Genomic DNA, 18,369 nt, shown 5'->3' with positions numbered 1-18,369 from the left:
CAGGGCATTGGCCTTCGACTCTATACGAGACGGGCTGGTGCAAAAAAAATCTTTGAGGAGGCTGCCTCCAGAATGGGAACCCATATCCCTGAGATACCACCTCCTGCACCCAAGCATCTGTTGTTGACCGTTGCCATATCTGTGCAAAATGAAGGAGTCGGCCCCCAACCCTGGAATCCTCCAGGCGGAGGCCCGTCTCTTCAGGCTGATGGTTTCTGTTCAGGCTTGGAAGCTGGCTTTTTGCTAGCCCACTGCTTCCTACCCCTGGTTTTGAACTGGGGTTGCTTAGACTCCTCTTTAGCTTTCGCTTTGCTTTGCCAACGAAATGAGCGAAACTTTGAACCCTTAGACTTAGGGTTATAAGTAGCCGGAAATCTGACCTTCTTTGATTCAGCCTCTGATTCTAGGATATCAGATAATGGTTTCCCAAACAATATACTACCAATGAAAGGCAATGCTTCCAATTCTTTCTTGGATTCTGCATCTGCTTTCCAGGTACGTAGCCAAACTGCTCTGCGAGCGGCTACTGTCAAGGCTGAAGCTTTAGAAGCAACTGTACCCATATCAATTGCTGCTTCTTCCAAGTATTGGGCAGATTGTCTTAAACGGCTTAAATGATACTCTTGCTCCGTAGTAGAAGAGATATCATTCTCTAGTTCCTCTATCCATTCGCCCACTGCCTTTGCTACCCAAGCCGAAGCCATAGCAGGTCTTACCACTGCTCCTACTAGAGAAAATAAATTTTTCAAGAAACTATCTACCCTTTTGTCTGTGACATCATTTAGCAAGGTAGATGACAGTGGTAAAGCAGATTTATGCACAAGTCGCAGTACATGTGCATCTACTTTTGGAGGAACTTCTCTTTTCGAACAATCCGCAGCTGGAAATGGATAATAAGAATTCCATCTTTTCAGAATCTTATATTTCTTACTGGGCGTGGCCCAAGACTCATCCATCATTTCAGTCAGCTCATCTGATGCTGGGTATTCAGTTTTAACTGATTTTGTTTGTTTAAACACAGGTGCTTTAGATTTTAACTCTGTCTTAGCTGGCTCTTCCAAAGAGAGAACAGCCTTCACAGCATTACTAAGTTCAGCTACATCCTATGAACTAAAACTCTGCGACTGATCATCATACGGAGTATTTGAATATACTGTATCATCATCTGTTGTATCATTTTGTGTAGTCTGCCACATAGACGCATCTATCTTAGTCTTACCTGCCCCTTGGTTGCTTGTAGAGGCTACTGGTACCAAGCCGTAGGAAGGGAGCTGCATGTATGGGTTAATAGTGTAACCTAACCCTTGAGGTGGTGCTACCGGAGTTAACCTGTCCACTATTGAAGACAGAGTCTTTGCGAACATATTCCATGGTGGCTCTGTTGGTGGTTGAACCAACTCCTGTTTTTTACTTTGCTGAAAAGCAAAACAGCTTGCACACAACCCCTCATAAGTTACTTATTGGTCCATACCAATTAACCCTGTCTTACAAGATAAGCATGTTAGGGATGTAGGAGTGCTTGATAAATTCTCCTCGTCACTTTTGCCGCTCACAGACATGGTAATATTCTATTAATGACTACACAAATTGTGACTGAAAATCACCTATATATGAGTATATAAAAGTGAGATCAATCTGACCACAGTGCACCTGAATTGAGGGTCAGAACAGGACTGACGTTACATAGAAAAGTCAGCACACATACTAGCAGTCAGTCACATGTTAAGGCATTAGACATTATCATATGAGAATACAACCCCCATAAGAACTTACAAGTAAGTAGGAAAATTGTACTTCTGTTTTTATCTGGCTCTTTTTCAACATAACATGCAGAAAACACAGTAATATACAGATCTCATATGCAATATGTACTAAAAATTAACAATTCATGCTAACAAGTAGAGAGAATTTTTAGTACTGTATACCCTTCCTCTGTAGAGCGGGATACAGGGAGACTCAGCACACTTCCATATCTTAAGCAAATGCGCTCGTAAGACGCTGAGTGGATTCAGACGCTACTGATGTACACTACCGCTACTGATAACGGACACAGTCGCTCACTGACGGACACGGACGCTCAGTGACTTCCACGTGTATGCAGACGCTAAGGCCTGTGACTCGGTCTAGGTGGGATCTCCAGTGTACACAACCGCAGTGTCTAAGCTGCGACCGAGTACCCTCGTGGTAGCGTCTGAGACGGAAGTCATTCAGTTCATGGACGGGAGACACGCGGAAACTGGACATGAACTCGGAGGAGGGGCGGCCAGGAGAGCGTCTGAATCCACCCGTTGACTTAAACCCTAAGGATCGCGGCCTCTGCCTAGTCCTGGCGCCTATGATCCCTAGAGCGTAGCGCTGTCGCACTCGAGATGTTCGGCGCATCAACACACTGTTTGTAGTCTCCACCAATACAGTGTAGCTGTGTCCGGACCCCCTATTAAGGGGGAATCCATAGACTCACCTTCCCCCCATACTCCGGCCACAGCCTGGTTACGTCTTCTGGACCTGTTAGAACATCCGACACAGACGCCCGTCGAGACAGCACTGTACCGCGAAGGTAAGCGTTGTTGCGACCCGGTGGGGAGTTGTTGGAGCGACTCTTTCTAGTACACGTATAAGATGCTGTTAAGAAAAGTCACTAAAAAGAATATATAGTAAGTCTATAAAAATAAAATAATAAAAGCTTCAGGCTGCTTTATCTACAGCAGCCCTGTGACCATGCGGCTTCCTGCCGCACCAAGCAAAAAACTGATCTGACTGAGTCAGTGGGCGGGATTATATGGGGAAGCCCCGATGCATCCTGGGAGGCCAGAAAGCTCGTGACCGTGTTGGTGCCATTTCCGCTGTCGCTCAACCATATCCCAATGTTATCCTGTGGATAATCCTGTGCCCCAGCCAGAGAAAAAAAAAAAATTTAGATTTTTTTTTTGTAAAAAAAATTTGATCTTAAAACAATCGATCGGGAACATCGTGACCACCGGAACTTTGGGACCATCGCAGCTTTCATTTTGAAAGCCGGGACAGCCTGCAGGTATACAGGGGGGGTCTGGGGGTGGCTTGGGAGGGTTCATTTACACTCCCCAGCAGCTGCCATTGTCTGCAGCCGCTGGAGGGGGGGGGATCCTGCCGTGCTGACCGATCAGCAGTGATCGGCAGCATGGCAGACACAGGGGGAGAGTGCAGGGAGGCAGAGGGACCTTCCGGTCCCTCTGACAGCAGCAGCGGAGGGAAGTTTCCCTTCCCTGCCGCTAACACTCTCTATCTGACTTGTCGCATCCTGTGCGACCAGGTCAGATAGAGCACTTGCAGGCATGGTCGCATCTGATGCGACCATGCCAGGCAAGTGGTTAATGGGAATAGTTGGCTAGAACTGTCAGTGACATGGACCTAATGCCCAGGGGTAAATTATCAGGGGAACGGGCTTCCCTGCCGCCTAACATGCACCAAAGGCCTGAGGCATGACTGCCCTCATGGGCCTAGTGCCTGACAACCCTGGTGGTTTAGGGTGGATTAAGTAAATTGAGGTGGCCCAAGCAGCCAACCACGGTGCAGGAAGAGGCTGCAGCACTTTCCGGTCCTCGTTTTCATTGTCTGGCCACTGTCCTGTCCTGACCAGTGGCGTTTCCACTTCTTAGCTACATCCAGCCAGCACTGCTCATCAACTTTTATCTAGTGGGAGTTCTTCCGTGGCCATCTCTTCCCTTTCCTGTTATTCGGGAGGTCTTCTTTCTTCCCTCTCTGCTGCTGTATTATTTTCTTCTGCTCCTCAGCAGCATCTGATGGGTGGAACTATGAAGCAGTGAGCTGTAACTGGCTCACCATGGTTGGGATATGGGCTGTACAAATTCAAAATGACACCTCTTATTGGTCACCGGTACACGAGCTGTGACTAGCTGGCACCAGATTTAAACAGACAGCACAGCCACCACTTCTTGAACAGTGCTGGGAGCAGAAAAACTGTCCCAGCGCTGGCCGATAATATGTCCCACTGTGGAAACATCGCTGGCTCATGCAGCTGTATTTTCAGTGCTGGGTGCAGACACTTGGTCCCAGCACTGACTCACACAGACAGTGCAAATTCAGAAGTGCTGGTATGTCATACCATCTCATACTGGCACACTTCAAGCACTGCCTCATATATAGCAAATAACTAAATATTTAGCATCAGCATCATTATAAATATTCAAGATTCCCACAGCTGCAGCAGGAAAGGTGTGGGAGAAAAGTCTTTATGCAAAGGTCCCCACCAATGTACTTTATAAAAAATAAATAAAAAAAAACCAACCAAAACAGGGAAAGTGCTAAAAAAAAAACCCAAATAAAAAAACCTACACCTAGGGCAGACATTAGTCACAAAATGTCAATCACAGATGTACACTGAATAATAATAAATATAAGCTATGTTGTCGCATGGGACGTAACATGCACAAAGGAAAATTATTTGCATATATGAATATATATGATGCATTCTATAAAACTACAGTAACCAGAAATAATGTTGATTCAAGTAAGGAGGAAAACAGCAGCAAATTAAATAGAACTTGGGGGAATATTTTTATCTTTTGAAACATGCTATTTAGAATCCCATAGGGTTTCTGAGGATTTTTGTTCCCCTTTAATAAGTTGAGCTGCAGAAGAGTACTATGGCTAAGAAAAATGAAATTGAATTCTTAGGCAGCACTGAATATTTTATGAGCAAATTTGAAAGAAGCTTACCCTGTATTGATGGAAATGATTTCTATCAGTGGGTTCTTCCTAATCTTTGGCAAATCCAATCGAGCTCCCCCCAACCGTTTTCCATTATCCTTTTTCTGACCCAGCAGTCGCACAGAGTGACCTTCAAATGAAGCACATAAATACACAAACACAAGTCACGCCACATCAGTATAATTCATCTCGCTCTGCCAAATATATTAATGGCAGCATTTAAATATTTAAAACAGACATTAAGAGTGAAGAAAATATATAGGGAAGAACTGCGACAGTAATAAAGGTGGCAGGAGGAATTTATAATAAAGAACTAATGAGGCCAGAAACGAGTTATTACATATTGTGCAGATGGCTGTGGTTTGGGTTATACCTCCTGCCGACACAAGATTTTAAGCATGGTTGAAATATAGGCTATACAAGCTTTAAGGCACTTTTTTTTTAAATCCAGTTACTGTACAAAAGTACTTAAACTGTTCAAATATACCGTAAATCAATTACATATCCTTTTATTAACGAAAACTATTAAATGATACCTGAAAGAGGTATGCAGTGCCAGCCTTCTACCATAAACAACATTATCCACTAATCGTATTGGTCAGCATTCTAGATTTAGAACTAAAAGCTGTGGAGTATATTTGCTTTACATTAAATTCATTCAATATACAATTCGGCACAGTGACTATACAAAAATATGGCTTAAAAAAGTATTTTTTCCTTTAAATCCATTAATTTAAACTGTATCATATTGTTTTTCATACAACTTTAACATCGTCTCCAAGTATTGTGGCTCTGGCTGCAGATTGACACCACTGAGTGTGAACTCTAGATACTGAAACCCAGTTTTAATGGTACTATACCTAGCCAATAAAATAAAGCCACAGGCTAGCATTTTGTGTGCGGTGGATATATATATTATGGTAAGAACTTACCGTTGATAACAGTATTTCTCCTAAGTCCACAGGATCACAATGGGATATGATGAAGCGAAAGTGGATTTGCACCAATCGGTCAAAGCTTTCCGGCCTCCCAGCATGCAACGGGCCCGTCCATATATCCCTGCCTCCTGGCTCAGGCAAATCAGTTGTATTCAAAAGCCCAAGGCACGAGCATCATAGATAGCCCCAATCAGGCGATAAGAACACACATGCACACCCTTCCGTACAAGAAGGAAGAGGATAGTAAGTAAAAGGCTCCTCAAATCAGGTGCGTCAGGGTGGGATCCCTGTGGATCCTGTGGACTTAGAAGAAATACCGTTATCAACGGTTAGTTCTCACCATAACGTATAATTCTCCTGCAGGGACCATAGGTTATCCACAGGATAACAATGGGACTTCCCAAAGCAATTTAGTGGTGGGGATGCTCCTGATTGGACAGGAGAATCATTCGCCCGAATTTAGCGTCATGAGAGTCAAAGGTATCCAAGGCATAATGTCTAATGAATGTGTTAATGGAAGACCATGTGGCCGTCTTACATATCTGTTCTGCTGAAGCACCACGTTGTGCTGCCCATGATGGACCTACCTTACAGGTATAGTGAGCAGAGACATTAGCAGGAACAGGGAGATAAGCCTGAGAATATGCTTCTGAAATCTTCATCCGAAGCCAACTTGCCAGCATCTGCTTATCAGCAGGCCATCCTCTCTTGTGAAATCCTTAGAGAATGAAGAGAGAATCGGTCTTTCTGATGGCACTGGTACGATCCACGTAGATCCTTAATGCACGGACCACGTCCATCGATGCATCTCCCGCAGAAAGGTCCGATACCTGGAAAGTCGGGACTACAATTTCTTCATTTAGATGGAATTTAGACACCACCTTAGGAAGACACCCAGATATAGTTCTGAGAACTGCTTTATCTGGATAAAAAAAATCAGAAATGGGGAATGACATGATAATGCCCCTAAATCTGATACTCTTCTAGCTGACGCCATAGCCAGTAGAAAGAGAACTTTAGCTGTCAACCATTTAAGATCCACTTTATTGAGTGGTTCAAACGGGGCAACTTGAAGGGCTTTCAGGACTAGACTTAAGTCCCAAGGTACTGTAGGAGGAACAAAAGGAGGTCAAATGAGCAGCATTCCCTGGGAAAAAGTACGCACATCCTGTAAATTGGCAATTTTCTTTTGGAACCATACAGTCAATGCCGACACTTGCACTCTCAAGGAAGCCACCTTCAAACCTTTATCCATTCCTGCCTAAGGAATGCTAAGACCCTGGAAACTCTGAAAGACTTAGGGTTCATTTTCCGTTAACTGCACCAATGAATAAAGGTTTGCCATATTCGGTGATAAATGCGAGCTGAGGAAGGTTTCCTTGCTCTGATCATAGTTTGAATTGCCTGTTGTGAGAATCCTCGACTTCAGGAAAGAGGTTTCAAAAACCACGCCGTCAAAGACAGTCGATCCAGATGTCTGTGATAACAAGGACCCTGCATCAGTAGATCTGGACATTGAGGGAGAAGTGGAACATCCATCGACATCCTCTGCAGATCTGTGTACCAATGCCTTCTGGGACAAGCCGGAGCTATTAGTATCACGGCACCTTTTCCTTGCTTTATCTTTCTCATCACCCTGGGTAATAGGGTGATTGGAGGAAACACATAAGCTAGATGAAAGTCCCATCTCACCGACAGGGCATCCACAAAGATCGCTCTGGGATCCTTTGTTCTTGACCCATATGCGAGCACTTTAATTGTTCAGACAGGACACCATGAGATCTATCTCTGGCAACCCCCACTTGTCGACTAGAGTCTGGAAGACCTCCGGGTGTAGAGCCCATTCGCTTACCTGAATGGCGTGTCGACTGAGAAAGTCTGCTTCCCAGTTTAGGACTCCCGGAACGAACACTGCGGACAAGGCTGGATGATGAAGTTCTGCCCACTTTAGTATGTGACTTACCTCCTTCATCGCTTTTCGGCTGCGAGTTCCTCCCTGATGGTTGAGGTACGCTACTGCCGTCGCATTGTCCAAGCAGATCTTGACTGGTTTTCCCAGAAGAATGCCCTTGCCTAAATCAGTGCCATGTATATGGCCTGAAGTTCTAATATATTTATTGGCAGGCAACTTTCTTCTTTGGCCCATTGCCCCTGAAAACACAACCTTCCTGACACTGCTCCCCAGCCCTGGAGACTGGCATCTGTCGTCAGAATTTCCCAATCTGATATCCAAAAGGGTCTCCCCTTGTCCAGATGGGATGTCTGTAGCCACCAGGCTAATGACCTTCTTTCTTCTAACATAAGAACCATAGTCTGTGTTTTTATCGTCTCATGCAACCCATTCCATTTGGCAAAAATCAGACGCTACAGAGGCCTCGAGTGGAATTATGCATACTCCACCATATCAAATGTTGACACCATCAAACTCATCACACGTATTGCTGCGTGAGTGGATACCTTTTGATTGTGTAACAAATCCTGAATCTTGACTGAACCTTGGATATCTTGTTCAGAGGTAAAATTACTCTCTGAAGCCTTGAATCCAGTACAGCCCCCAAGTGAGTCATCTGCTGTGACAGAACCAGAGACGATTTTGCCCAATTTATGAGCCACCCATGGTTCTGCAGACACGTTATTGTCTGTTGCAGATGACATAAGAGCAATTCCTGCGTCTGTATCAGGTTTAAAAGATCGTTGAGGTATGGAAATATTATTTTCCCCCTGCTGGCGGAGATAAGCTGCCATTACCACTATAATCTTGGTAAATACTCTGGGGGCTGTAGCTAACCCAAAAGGTAGGACCTGGAACTGAAAATGCTGTGGGAGGATAGCGAACCTGAGAAAGCACTGATGGGACAGTGCTATAGGAACATGTAGGTAAGCATCCTGTATATCCAGGTATACCATATAATCCCCTGGCTTCATGGCCAAAATGATGGATCGTAACGTCTCCATGTGAAACCGAGGTAGCCAAATGTATTTGTTCAGCACTTTGAGATTGAGAATGGGCTGAAATGAGCCATTTGGCTTCTGAACTAAATACAGGTTGAAGTAAAAACCCTGTCCTCGTTGTGCAGGAGGAACTGGAATGACTAATCCTGACTGAAGCAATTTCTGGACTGCCTCTAACAAAGCCCTGGCCTTCATCTCTACTCGAGACGGGCTGGTACAAAAAAACCTTCGAGGAGGGTGCTTCTTGAAGGCAAACGCAGAAACTAGAGATACCGCTTCCTGCACCCAGGCATCTGTTGTATACTGCTGCCAGATCTGTGCAAACTGAAGAAGTCGGCCCTCCAGGTGTATGGCCGCACCATCAGGCTGATGGCTTATTATCTGTTTTCCCAACTGGTCCTCTGGTAGCCCAAAGCTTTTTAGTCTTACCAGACTTGTTGTATTGGGGCTGCTTGCCATCACTTTTTCCTTTAGCTTTTCATTGAGACCGAAAGGTCCGAAAAGCCGGAACTTTAGGTTTGAAATTGTATGTGGAAGGAAACTTGACTTTCTTGGAGTCCGATTTTGACTCCAGAATATCTGTCAATTCTTTACCAAAAAGAGTATCTCCAGAAAAGGGCAAAGATTCCAAAACCTTCTTAGATTCTGAATCAACTTTCCACGTACATAGCCAAAATGCTCTGCGAGCAGCTATTGTTGAAGCTGATGCCCTGAGGCAATAGTACCCATATCCAATGCTGCTTCTTCCAAAAACATTGCAGCCTGTTTTATATGAGCCATATGGGATTTTTGCTCTCTAGAAGCTATTGAAAAATCCCCCTCCAATGCATCAGCCCAGGCAGCCACTGCCTTTGCCATCCAAGCTGAAGCCATGGCTGGCCTTATGACAGCCCCAGACAGGGAAAGAACGTTTTTTTAGAAAACCATTCACTCTCCTATCCGTGACATCATTTAATGATGTTGAAGGCAAAGGTAATGTCGATTTTCACACTAATCGAATAACATGACTATCTATTTTAGGAGCCACCTCTCTTTTTAAACAATCCCCAGCTTGAAGAGGATAATTGGAATTCCATTTCTTAGGAATTTTAAACCTCTTACTGGGCGTAGCCCAAGCCTCTTCCATGATTTCCGTCAGCTTATCTGACCCTGGAAACTCAGTCTTAACTGTTTTGGGACGTTTAAACACAGGTGCCTTGGTTTTTAACATAGGCTCTGCTGAATCCTCTAAGGACAGAATGGCTTTCATAGTTTTAATTAACTCAGCTATAGACACTGAGCCGAGACCTTCCTCCTCCTCTTCGCATGCCGAAGTAGAATTAATTGAGCTTTCATCTTCTGATGAATCCTCATCTGAATCATGTGTAGTCTGTGAGGGTGAAGATTTACTTACCACCGGCTTTATCAGTTTGTTTCTTTTGAGAGGCTGCTGCTGGAAGTGATACACCATAGGTGGGAAGCTCCATGTAATGGTTAATAGTGTAACCCTATCCCTGGTACAGGAGTCGGAGAGATTATCCGTTCAGCTATACTGGATAAAGTCTGTGCAAACATAGCCCAAGGTGGATCCATCTGCACCTGAATCTGCCTTGTATTTTTCAATACCCCCTGGTGAAAGCTAAAACAATTTGCACACAAACCATCCTGAACCAGATCCTGAGAAGATAACACATCCTTGCAAGACAAACATGATATGAGTGTTGGTGTTGCTGTGAGTGTACCTTCCTCACCTTTGCCGCTCTTAGACATAATAAATAATCAACACTTCCACAGTGTACTACACAATTTGTGACTGTAATCACTTTAAGCTTCTTAAAGTGACAAACAATCCGACCCTACCCATGCACCAGCATTGAGGATCGGAATAAACAAAAACTGACAGAAATATAGTAAAGTCAGCAATCACACTAGCAGTCAGTCAGATGTTACACATTAGTATAATATGCAATATGAGCACATCGTCAACTACAACTCCATTTTAAGTATGTAGGAGAACATATTACTGCATCTTGTTTAAACAGATCTAACGTATTCAGACGCACTGCGAAAGAATGCACTCATCTAACTATTCATACTCAAAAGGGTAGATAGAGACTTAGTGCTGTATTACCAGTACTCAGTAGAGTGGGATACAGGGAGACTCACCTCGCTTCCAGGACCGATTAATACGTTAGCGAACGCTGAGTGGATCCAGACGCTACTAGTGTATGTCCTATAGTGAACACAGACGCACCAGTCACACAGCCGCCTATGCTGTGACTGGGTCCCCTTCATGTACAGCATCTGAGACGGAAGCGGGAAACAGTTCATTGCGGGGGACTCGGAGGAAACTGGTGAACTGGGGGGAGGGCCGACCAGGAGAGCGTCTGACTCCCCACTGCTGACATCAACCCTAGGGATCGCGGCCTCATACTATTCCTGGAGCCTCTGATCCCTAAAGCCTAGCGCTGGTGCACCAGGGGTGGCAGCCGCGTCAGCGACTGTGTGGTAGTCTCCTCCAAAAACAGTGCGGATGTGTCCGTATTCCCCTACTAAGCGGAACCGATGCCTTACCTTCTCCCCGTGCTCCAGCCACAGCCTGGTAACGTCTGCTTGACCTGCTAGTAAATCCGACACAGACGCCCGCCGAAACAGCACTGTACTCGTGGGTAAGCGTTGTCGCGACCCGGCGGAGAATTGTAGGAGCAACTCTTTCTAAGGTACATGTAAGACACTTTTTAGAAATATCACTCAAGAAAAAATAGTAAGACTATAAAAATAAAATAAGAAAGCTGAGAGCTGCTAAAAAGCAGCAGCCCTCTGACCATGGTCCGGCTCCTGCCGCACCAAACAAAAAACTGATTTGCCTGAGCCAGGAGGCGGGAATATATGGACGGGCCCGTTGCATGCTGGAAGGCCGGAAAAGCTTTGACCAATTGGTGCAAATCCACTGTCGTTTCATCATATCCCATTGTTATCCTGTGGATAACCTGTGGACCCTGCCAGAGAAATAAGCAATAGTGTGGTAGGCACATACTGTAAGCTAGCATACAGTGGTGGAACTACTGCCATTACAGAGGGATCAGATAAGCAGCTACCCAAAACACCTCACCCTTGGGTCTCCTGGATGCTACATATAGATTCAGAGGGCCACAGAGACATCAGATGGGACCCAAGTCTAAAGTGGGGGCTGCGGCCAATCTTGAATATATGGCCACATTCATCTTGGAATATTGTCCACTGCTACAAATGGTGTTGCCCCACCCACTGTATTGGCAATTGCAGTAGTTACTACTAGTGGATGCAGGCAGTTCAGCTATTGCTCATTGAAAAAGGCACATTACTATGCATCACAGGCCATAGGGTGGGCTTTGAAGAACAAAGTGGGAACCAAAGTAGAATGCGCACCAATATTTTGGTAATACAGTATCTTGCTATGTGGTTTAGCATTGCCGTTTTCTGCCATGATCGTATATAATTTGTGGGGGACTATTTTAACACTGAATTATAATAAATAATTGCAAAACTGTAAAGTTTTTATTGAAGTTATAGTTTGGTATGTTAGCATGCTGTCCAGTGTATTTTTTCGAGATTCCTATTAATGTGTGGAGCCCTTAACATTTAAGCACTAATAATCAGTAATCATTATTTTGTGCTACTTTTGGCAAACACAATGATTAAACTACTTTGAAATTCTACAAAACACCCCTCCTCCCCAAACAAAAGTATTCACTAAAATAACTTACACCCATCTATCAAGACCTTGCTTCACTAATTAGTTTAAAGGTACATTAAGTGATTTAGAGGATAAATGGGCTATTCATGTTCTGATGTGATTGACCAAACTGAGTCAAACAGCAGTTGGCTCAGAGATACAACTGTGATAAGACACTCATGGACATAGCAAACTTAATGAATAGGTGAGCAAGAATAGCTTGATAGCATAATAGGTAATTCTATTATATACATATGATGTCATGTGCTTAATAATGTCTAGGCAGAAGCAGAAAATTATGCTACTGCAAAGAGACAAAAGATCCCATTATCTTCGCTAGCAAAGTTGCTTAACACATACCATTTACTTAATCATCTGTGGCTTGTACTGGCCATGCATGTAATGATCAATAGGCTCCAAATTATACAGGAGATTAGCAGTCCCATAGAAAATCACAAGTACTCTCAATTTCATCTAAATTAGTCCATATAATAACACATTTTGTTATGTTGATAATACAAAATAATAGTATAATAATAATAATAATAATAATAATAATAATAATAATGTTGTTTATTGCAGTTTATGTAATTATTTTTTGAAAGTTTGAATAAATAGCATGTTCTGATTATAGATGAAATTACAGACTGTAGCCAACAGCACACATAATGGGTCACATGGTCCTTAACAGCAGCAACCATTGCACATGTGCAGCAAGTGGCGCAGCCTTTCAAAGTACTGGTGGATGCATGAACAAGTTAGAATTAAAATGAATGAAAATTAATATATATATGTGATTATCTTAAACCTCTTGTTGTATATCAAATGCTTAGGCAAATCATGGAGTTTGCAAGTCCTTTCAAAAACTTGTAAATGTCCATCAATGTCCCCATCAATGCCCACTATCTTTGCAAATTGTAATACAACTGGCCCAGGAGGTTCCATGCTCTGGACCTTGGGAATGTTAGGGACCCACCTGAATTAGGTCACCTGGTCATGGTAGGCGAGTCCATATTTTTGGACAAAGTTATGCTAAGCACCTCAATTTTACTCTGTTTATTCCAATTGTGCGGATTAGCAGTGTTTAGCACTTTGAATGTGCACATACATTTCCTCTTTTTTCTGTGTAATACAACTTGTAAGCGGAATGTATGCTCTATGATCATTTTGCAAATTGTAATGTTATAGAGAGATGTGAGGGTGAGAAGTGGACAGGTGCCAATGTTAACTTTTGCAATCAAGTGGATTTATGTTAAGAATACTACTTGATGGACACCCTGCTTGGACATTGCAAGGAGAAAACACTTGCTTGATACATCTCTCATTGTTTTAAATCTTTCCCTCTACAGCTCCTGCACTTCACCTTGGACACTCTTCCCCAGCTGGACCTCAATGACCTGGCTACGAGTATCTGTCCACATACCCTAACTCTCGCCCTAATACGCTAAACCTCATGCCTAATCTTAAAACAATGAAATTAATACTCTAACCCTCACCATCACTCCTAACCCCTAACACTAATACCTTCAACCCTAACACTAACACTCACCTGTAATTCTAACCCTAACACCTTACCCTCACCCTAAAGCGCGTTTAGTCCTATTGGAGAAAGTGTGTTATATTAAATTATTATTATTCCTAACCCCAAACACGAATACTCTAATACCCTTATCCTTAATTTTAAACCCTAACACTAATACCTAAAACCCTAACACTAATAACTAAAACCCTAACAATTAATCCTACTACACTAACAACCAAACCCTTACCCTTATAATCCAAACACTGACCCTAACACTAATATCCTAACTAAACCCCTAATCCAACTCTAACACCTAACCCTAATAACCGCACCCTAAAAGGGCAGACTAGATGGGCCAAATGGTTCTTATCTGCTGCCAAATTCTATGTTTTTATGTTAAAAGATGCACAGTACAAAGCTTGTATATTATAATAGTGTACTCCTTTTTCTAAATTACAGATACTTAGGAATTTCAAGTTAAGAACAAAATCACAGAGTATGTTGGCACTTAAATATAATGTAAGAAAATAAGATGAAAGGGAAAATAAAAAAAATAGACAAACTTCTGTTTTAGCTAAATGTAACGCTTCATACGTTTTTGAAAATTCTACACTATGTAGACAAAAGTGACTGGACACATGCAGCAAATAGATCGCGGTTTCATTTATGTCAGTACTTTGTAGGTCCACCACGTGCAAAGATTACTGCAGACACCCTTCTTGGCATACTGTCCACAAGTTCCTGGACAACAGCAGGCAGTATGTTTTGCCATTCCGCATCAAGTACAGTGACCAAATGCAACAAGTAGGACGAGTCCGTCTGGAATGCACCCGTTGTTCCAAATCGTTACAGAATTTCTCAGTGGGGTTAAGATCTGGACTTTGAGCTGGCCAGTCAATACGGGTTACTGAATTTTCTGTATACCAGTCCAGCGTTGCCCTGGGAACATGACATTGCACAGCCTATGATGATCACTTTTTTAAACTTGGGTAGCTCATTCCGGCAAGCCATTTCGTTAGCAAATTAACTAATCAGTGCCACTCTACCCGTTTTATAGCTTCACAAACACGTGTCTGCTGCAGAGGCACACCATTCCGCTTGCGAGCGTGGGGAGGGGGTGTTTCCAATCACTTTTGTCTACATAGTGTGGAAACAGTTATCTACAGAAGACTTTCAAGGTATACAGTTAGCTCATTATTATGTAGATCATGCACATTATATTAGAGAGTATTAAGCAGAAGCTGTACTGACAGCAGATTAATAATGTTGCACTGTAAGGATTCACAATGTCAATGTTTTCATTCATTTAACTTTTGAAGGATGACTGAATGTAACACAGGCCTATTAAGTTTTACAAACGGAGGTCAGATACCCACTGGTGTTGCATTTTTTTCCTTTTAATGTAACACCAGTTTTTACGTATGTTTGTGGACTTTGCCAAAGTCATCGAAGTCTTCAAAATAAAACTGCTACTAAAGGACAGATGCAATTAACCATGATATTTTGTAGCCCCTGACTTTAATGTCAAGAGCTAATCAATTACAAGCCATTTTCCTTGTACTGTAAGTCTGCAGCGAACGTACGTTAACCCATAGATTCTGGATCAAGTGCCCAGAGCTGCGGGTTAACGCATTTACAGTGGCCGCACTGCAGTAAGGGCAGACAGCCCTACTTACCACAGAGATCTGTTCGATCATCAAGATGGGGTTTATAGAAATTTGCATTAAGTGCAGTCTGTTGGCTTATGATGCGGGCTGCAACTGAACAGACCCAGGCATTGCTACAAGCCCACGGGAATAGGAGCAGCTAACTACATCTTATTCTAAGTCTAACGTCACACCCTATCCCAAATTTAGAATTGTATAAAAAACATGCACATTGGACATTACACACTATTTATCAGCCCAACTGAATGACAACGTAACAGTAATGTCAGCGCCGCCGTGCAAAACATTTGAACTCCTCCCACAGAGGTGAGGAGCATCGTTAGAGTTTTATTATATAGGGTTATTTTCTGTATTGTATTTTACAATCATGTTGCCCTGTGATCCATATCTATTTGTTATGAACGTGAATAAAGAAGGGAAGCACTATAATCTTTCTAGCACAACTAAATAAGCAATCAATCTAGATAGCAAACCATATAAAAGAAACACTGGGGTATTTGAAGAATCATAGACTGGAGAAGATCTTTACTACAGGGGTGTGCAGTCATACTACCTGTCAAACTGCTGAGATTTTATATAAAAAATAAAAAAAATTGGACTTTAATTACCTACCGGTAAATCCTTTTCTCGTAGTCCATAGGGGACACTGGGAATCCATTTAGAACCATGGAGAAAAGGATTTAGCGGTAGGTAATTAAAATCCTATTTTCTCTTACATCCTAGGAGATACTGGGAATCCATTTAGTACCATGGGGAAGTACCAAAGCTCCCATACCGGGTGGGAGAGTGCCGAGTTTCCTGCAGATCTGATCGACCAAACTGAAGGTCCTCAGAAGCCAAGGTATTAAACTTGTAAAACTTGACAAACGTGTTTGAAGCCGACCAAGTAGCTGCTCGGCAGAGCTGTAATTCCGAAACACCACGGATAGCCGCCCAAGAAAAACCCACCGACCTAGTAGAGTGCGCCTGTACAGATTTCGTAATTGGCAAATCTGCTGTGGAATAAGCATACTGGATAGTGAGCCTGATGCAGCGTGCAATTTACTGTTTCGAAGCAGGACACCCAATTTTATTGGCATCATAAAGAATGAACAGCGAGTCCGATTTCCTGTGATGAGCAGTTTGCTTTACATATACCTTCAAAGCCCTCACAACATCCAAAGACTTTGAAGTAGCAGAGGTGTCAGTAACAACCGGAACCACAATTGGCTGGTTGATGTGAAACGTCGATACCACCTTAGGAAGGAATTGATGACAAGTCCTGAGTTCAGCGCTGTCCTCATGGAAAATCAAGTAGGGACTCTTGTGAGACAACGCCCCCCAGTTCCGACACGCGTCTTGACGAAGCCAAGGCCAACAGCATGACAGTCTTCCACACAAGAAACTTTACGTCTACCTCCTGTAATGGTTCAAAACCAGTCCGACTGGAGGAATTTCAGAACCAAATTGAGATCCCAAGGTGCCGTGGGATGTGAAGAACATCTTTCAAGAACGTCTGGACCTTAGGGAGAGAAGCCAATAGTTTCTGAAAGAAAACAGATAAGGCCAAAATCTGAACTTTTATGGAGCCTATGCGAAGGCCCACATCAACTCCCGACTGCAGTAAAAGCAGGAACCTTCCCATATGAAATTCCACTGTGGAATAATGTCTGCTTTCACACCAAGAGACATATTTCTTCCAGATATGATGGTAATGCTTCGATGTTACCCCCTTCCTGGCCTGGATCATAGTATGGATGACCCTGTCAGGAATCCCTCTCCTGGCTAGAATCAGCCGTTCAAATTCCATGCCGTCAAACGTAGCCGTGGTAAGTCTTGATGAACAAAAGGGCCCTGTTGCAGTAGATCCCCTCAAAGAGACAGAGTCCACGGATCTTCTATTAGCATACTAGGCCCTTCGCGGCCAGTCTGGAGCAATGAGGATTGCTTGAAATCTTTCCCTTCTTATTCTTCTGAGCATTCTTGGGGTCTGAAGAATGGGAGGAAACAAGTACACCAGCTGGTAGACCCACGGAGTTGTCAGGGCGTCGATCGCTACAGCTTGTGGGTCCGTCAACCTGGAACAATACCACTTTAGCTTCTGGTTTAGTGGAGAGGCCATCATGTCGATTTGTGGATACCCCCACCATCATGTCAGCCACTGGAACACCTCCGGGTGGAGGTCCCATTCCCCTGGGTGCAGGTCGTGTTTGCTGAGGAAATCTGCTTACCAGTTGTCTACTCCCGGAATGAAGGACCACCCCCCCACCAAGTCCCACGAAGCAGGCAGGCTTGTGCCATCCAGTCCTGCCTGAAAATAACAAACTTTGAAAATAAATGCAGAAAACTCTTCAGGAGCTTCCAGAGATGTGACAGTTATGACAAAAAATAATAATTTAAAAAAAAAGATTTTACTCACCGGTTAATCTATTTCTCGTAGTCCGTAGTGGATGCTGGGAACTCCGTAAGGACCATGGGGAATAGTGGCTCCGCAGGAGACTGGGCACAACTAAAGAAAGCTTTAGGACTACCTGGTGTGCACTGGCTCCTCCCTCTATGACCCTCCTCCAGACCTCAGTTAGGATACTGTGCCCGGAAGAGCTGACACAATAAGGAAGGATTTTGAATCCCGATAAAGACTCATACCAGCCACACCAATCACACCGTATAACTCGTGATATTATACCCAGTTAACAGTATGAAATATAACAGAGCCTCACTAACAGATGGCTCATAACAATAACCCTTTTGTTAGGCAATAACTATATACAAGTATTGCAGACAATCCGCACTTGGGATGGGCGCCCAGCATCCACTACGGACTACGAGAAATAGATTTACCGGTGAGTAAAATCTTATTTTCTCTGACGTCCTAGTGGATGCTGGGAACTCCGTAAGGACCATGGGGAT

General features: G+C 43.4%; 1 protein-coding gene across 2 annotated transcripts in view; it reads right to left on the bottom strand.

The window, feature by feature from the left end:
* The window catches only part of CDKAL1 (CDK5 regulatory subunit associated protein 1 like 1), a 1,663,077-nt gene that overhangs the window by 1,101,744 nt on the left and 542,964 nt on the right, over positions 1-18,369 (bottom strand). For both annotated transcript variants that reach the window (XM_063923244.1, XM_063923245.1), the window contains exon 8: positions 4,717-4,837. In XM_063923244.1, coding sequence (XP_063779314.1) covers positions 4,717-4,837 — 121 coding nt within the window. The remainder of the gene's footprint in view (positions 1-4,716; positions 4,838-18,369) is intronic.

Source organism: Pseudophryne corroboree, chromosome 5 (genome assembly GCF_028390025.1).
Source record: "Pseudophryne corroboree isolate aPseCor3 chromosome 5, aPseCor3.hap2, whole genome shotgun sequence".
Taxonomy (NCBI): Eukaryota; Metazoa; Chordata; class Amphibia; order Anura; family Myobatrachidae; genus Pseudophryne; species Pseudophryne corroboree.
The sequence above is the reverse complement of the archived record's forward strand: the minus strand, read 5'-3'. Positions and strand labels throughout refer to the sequence as shown.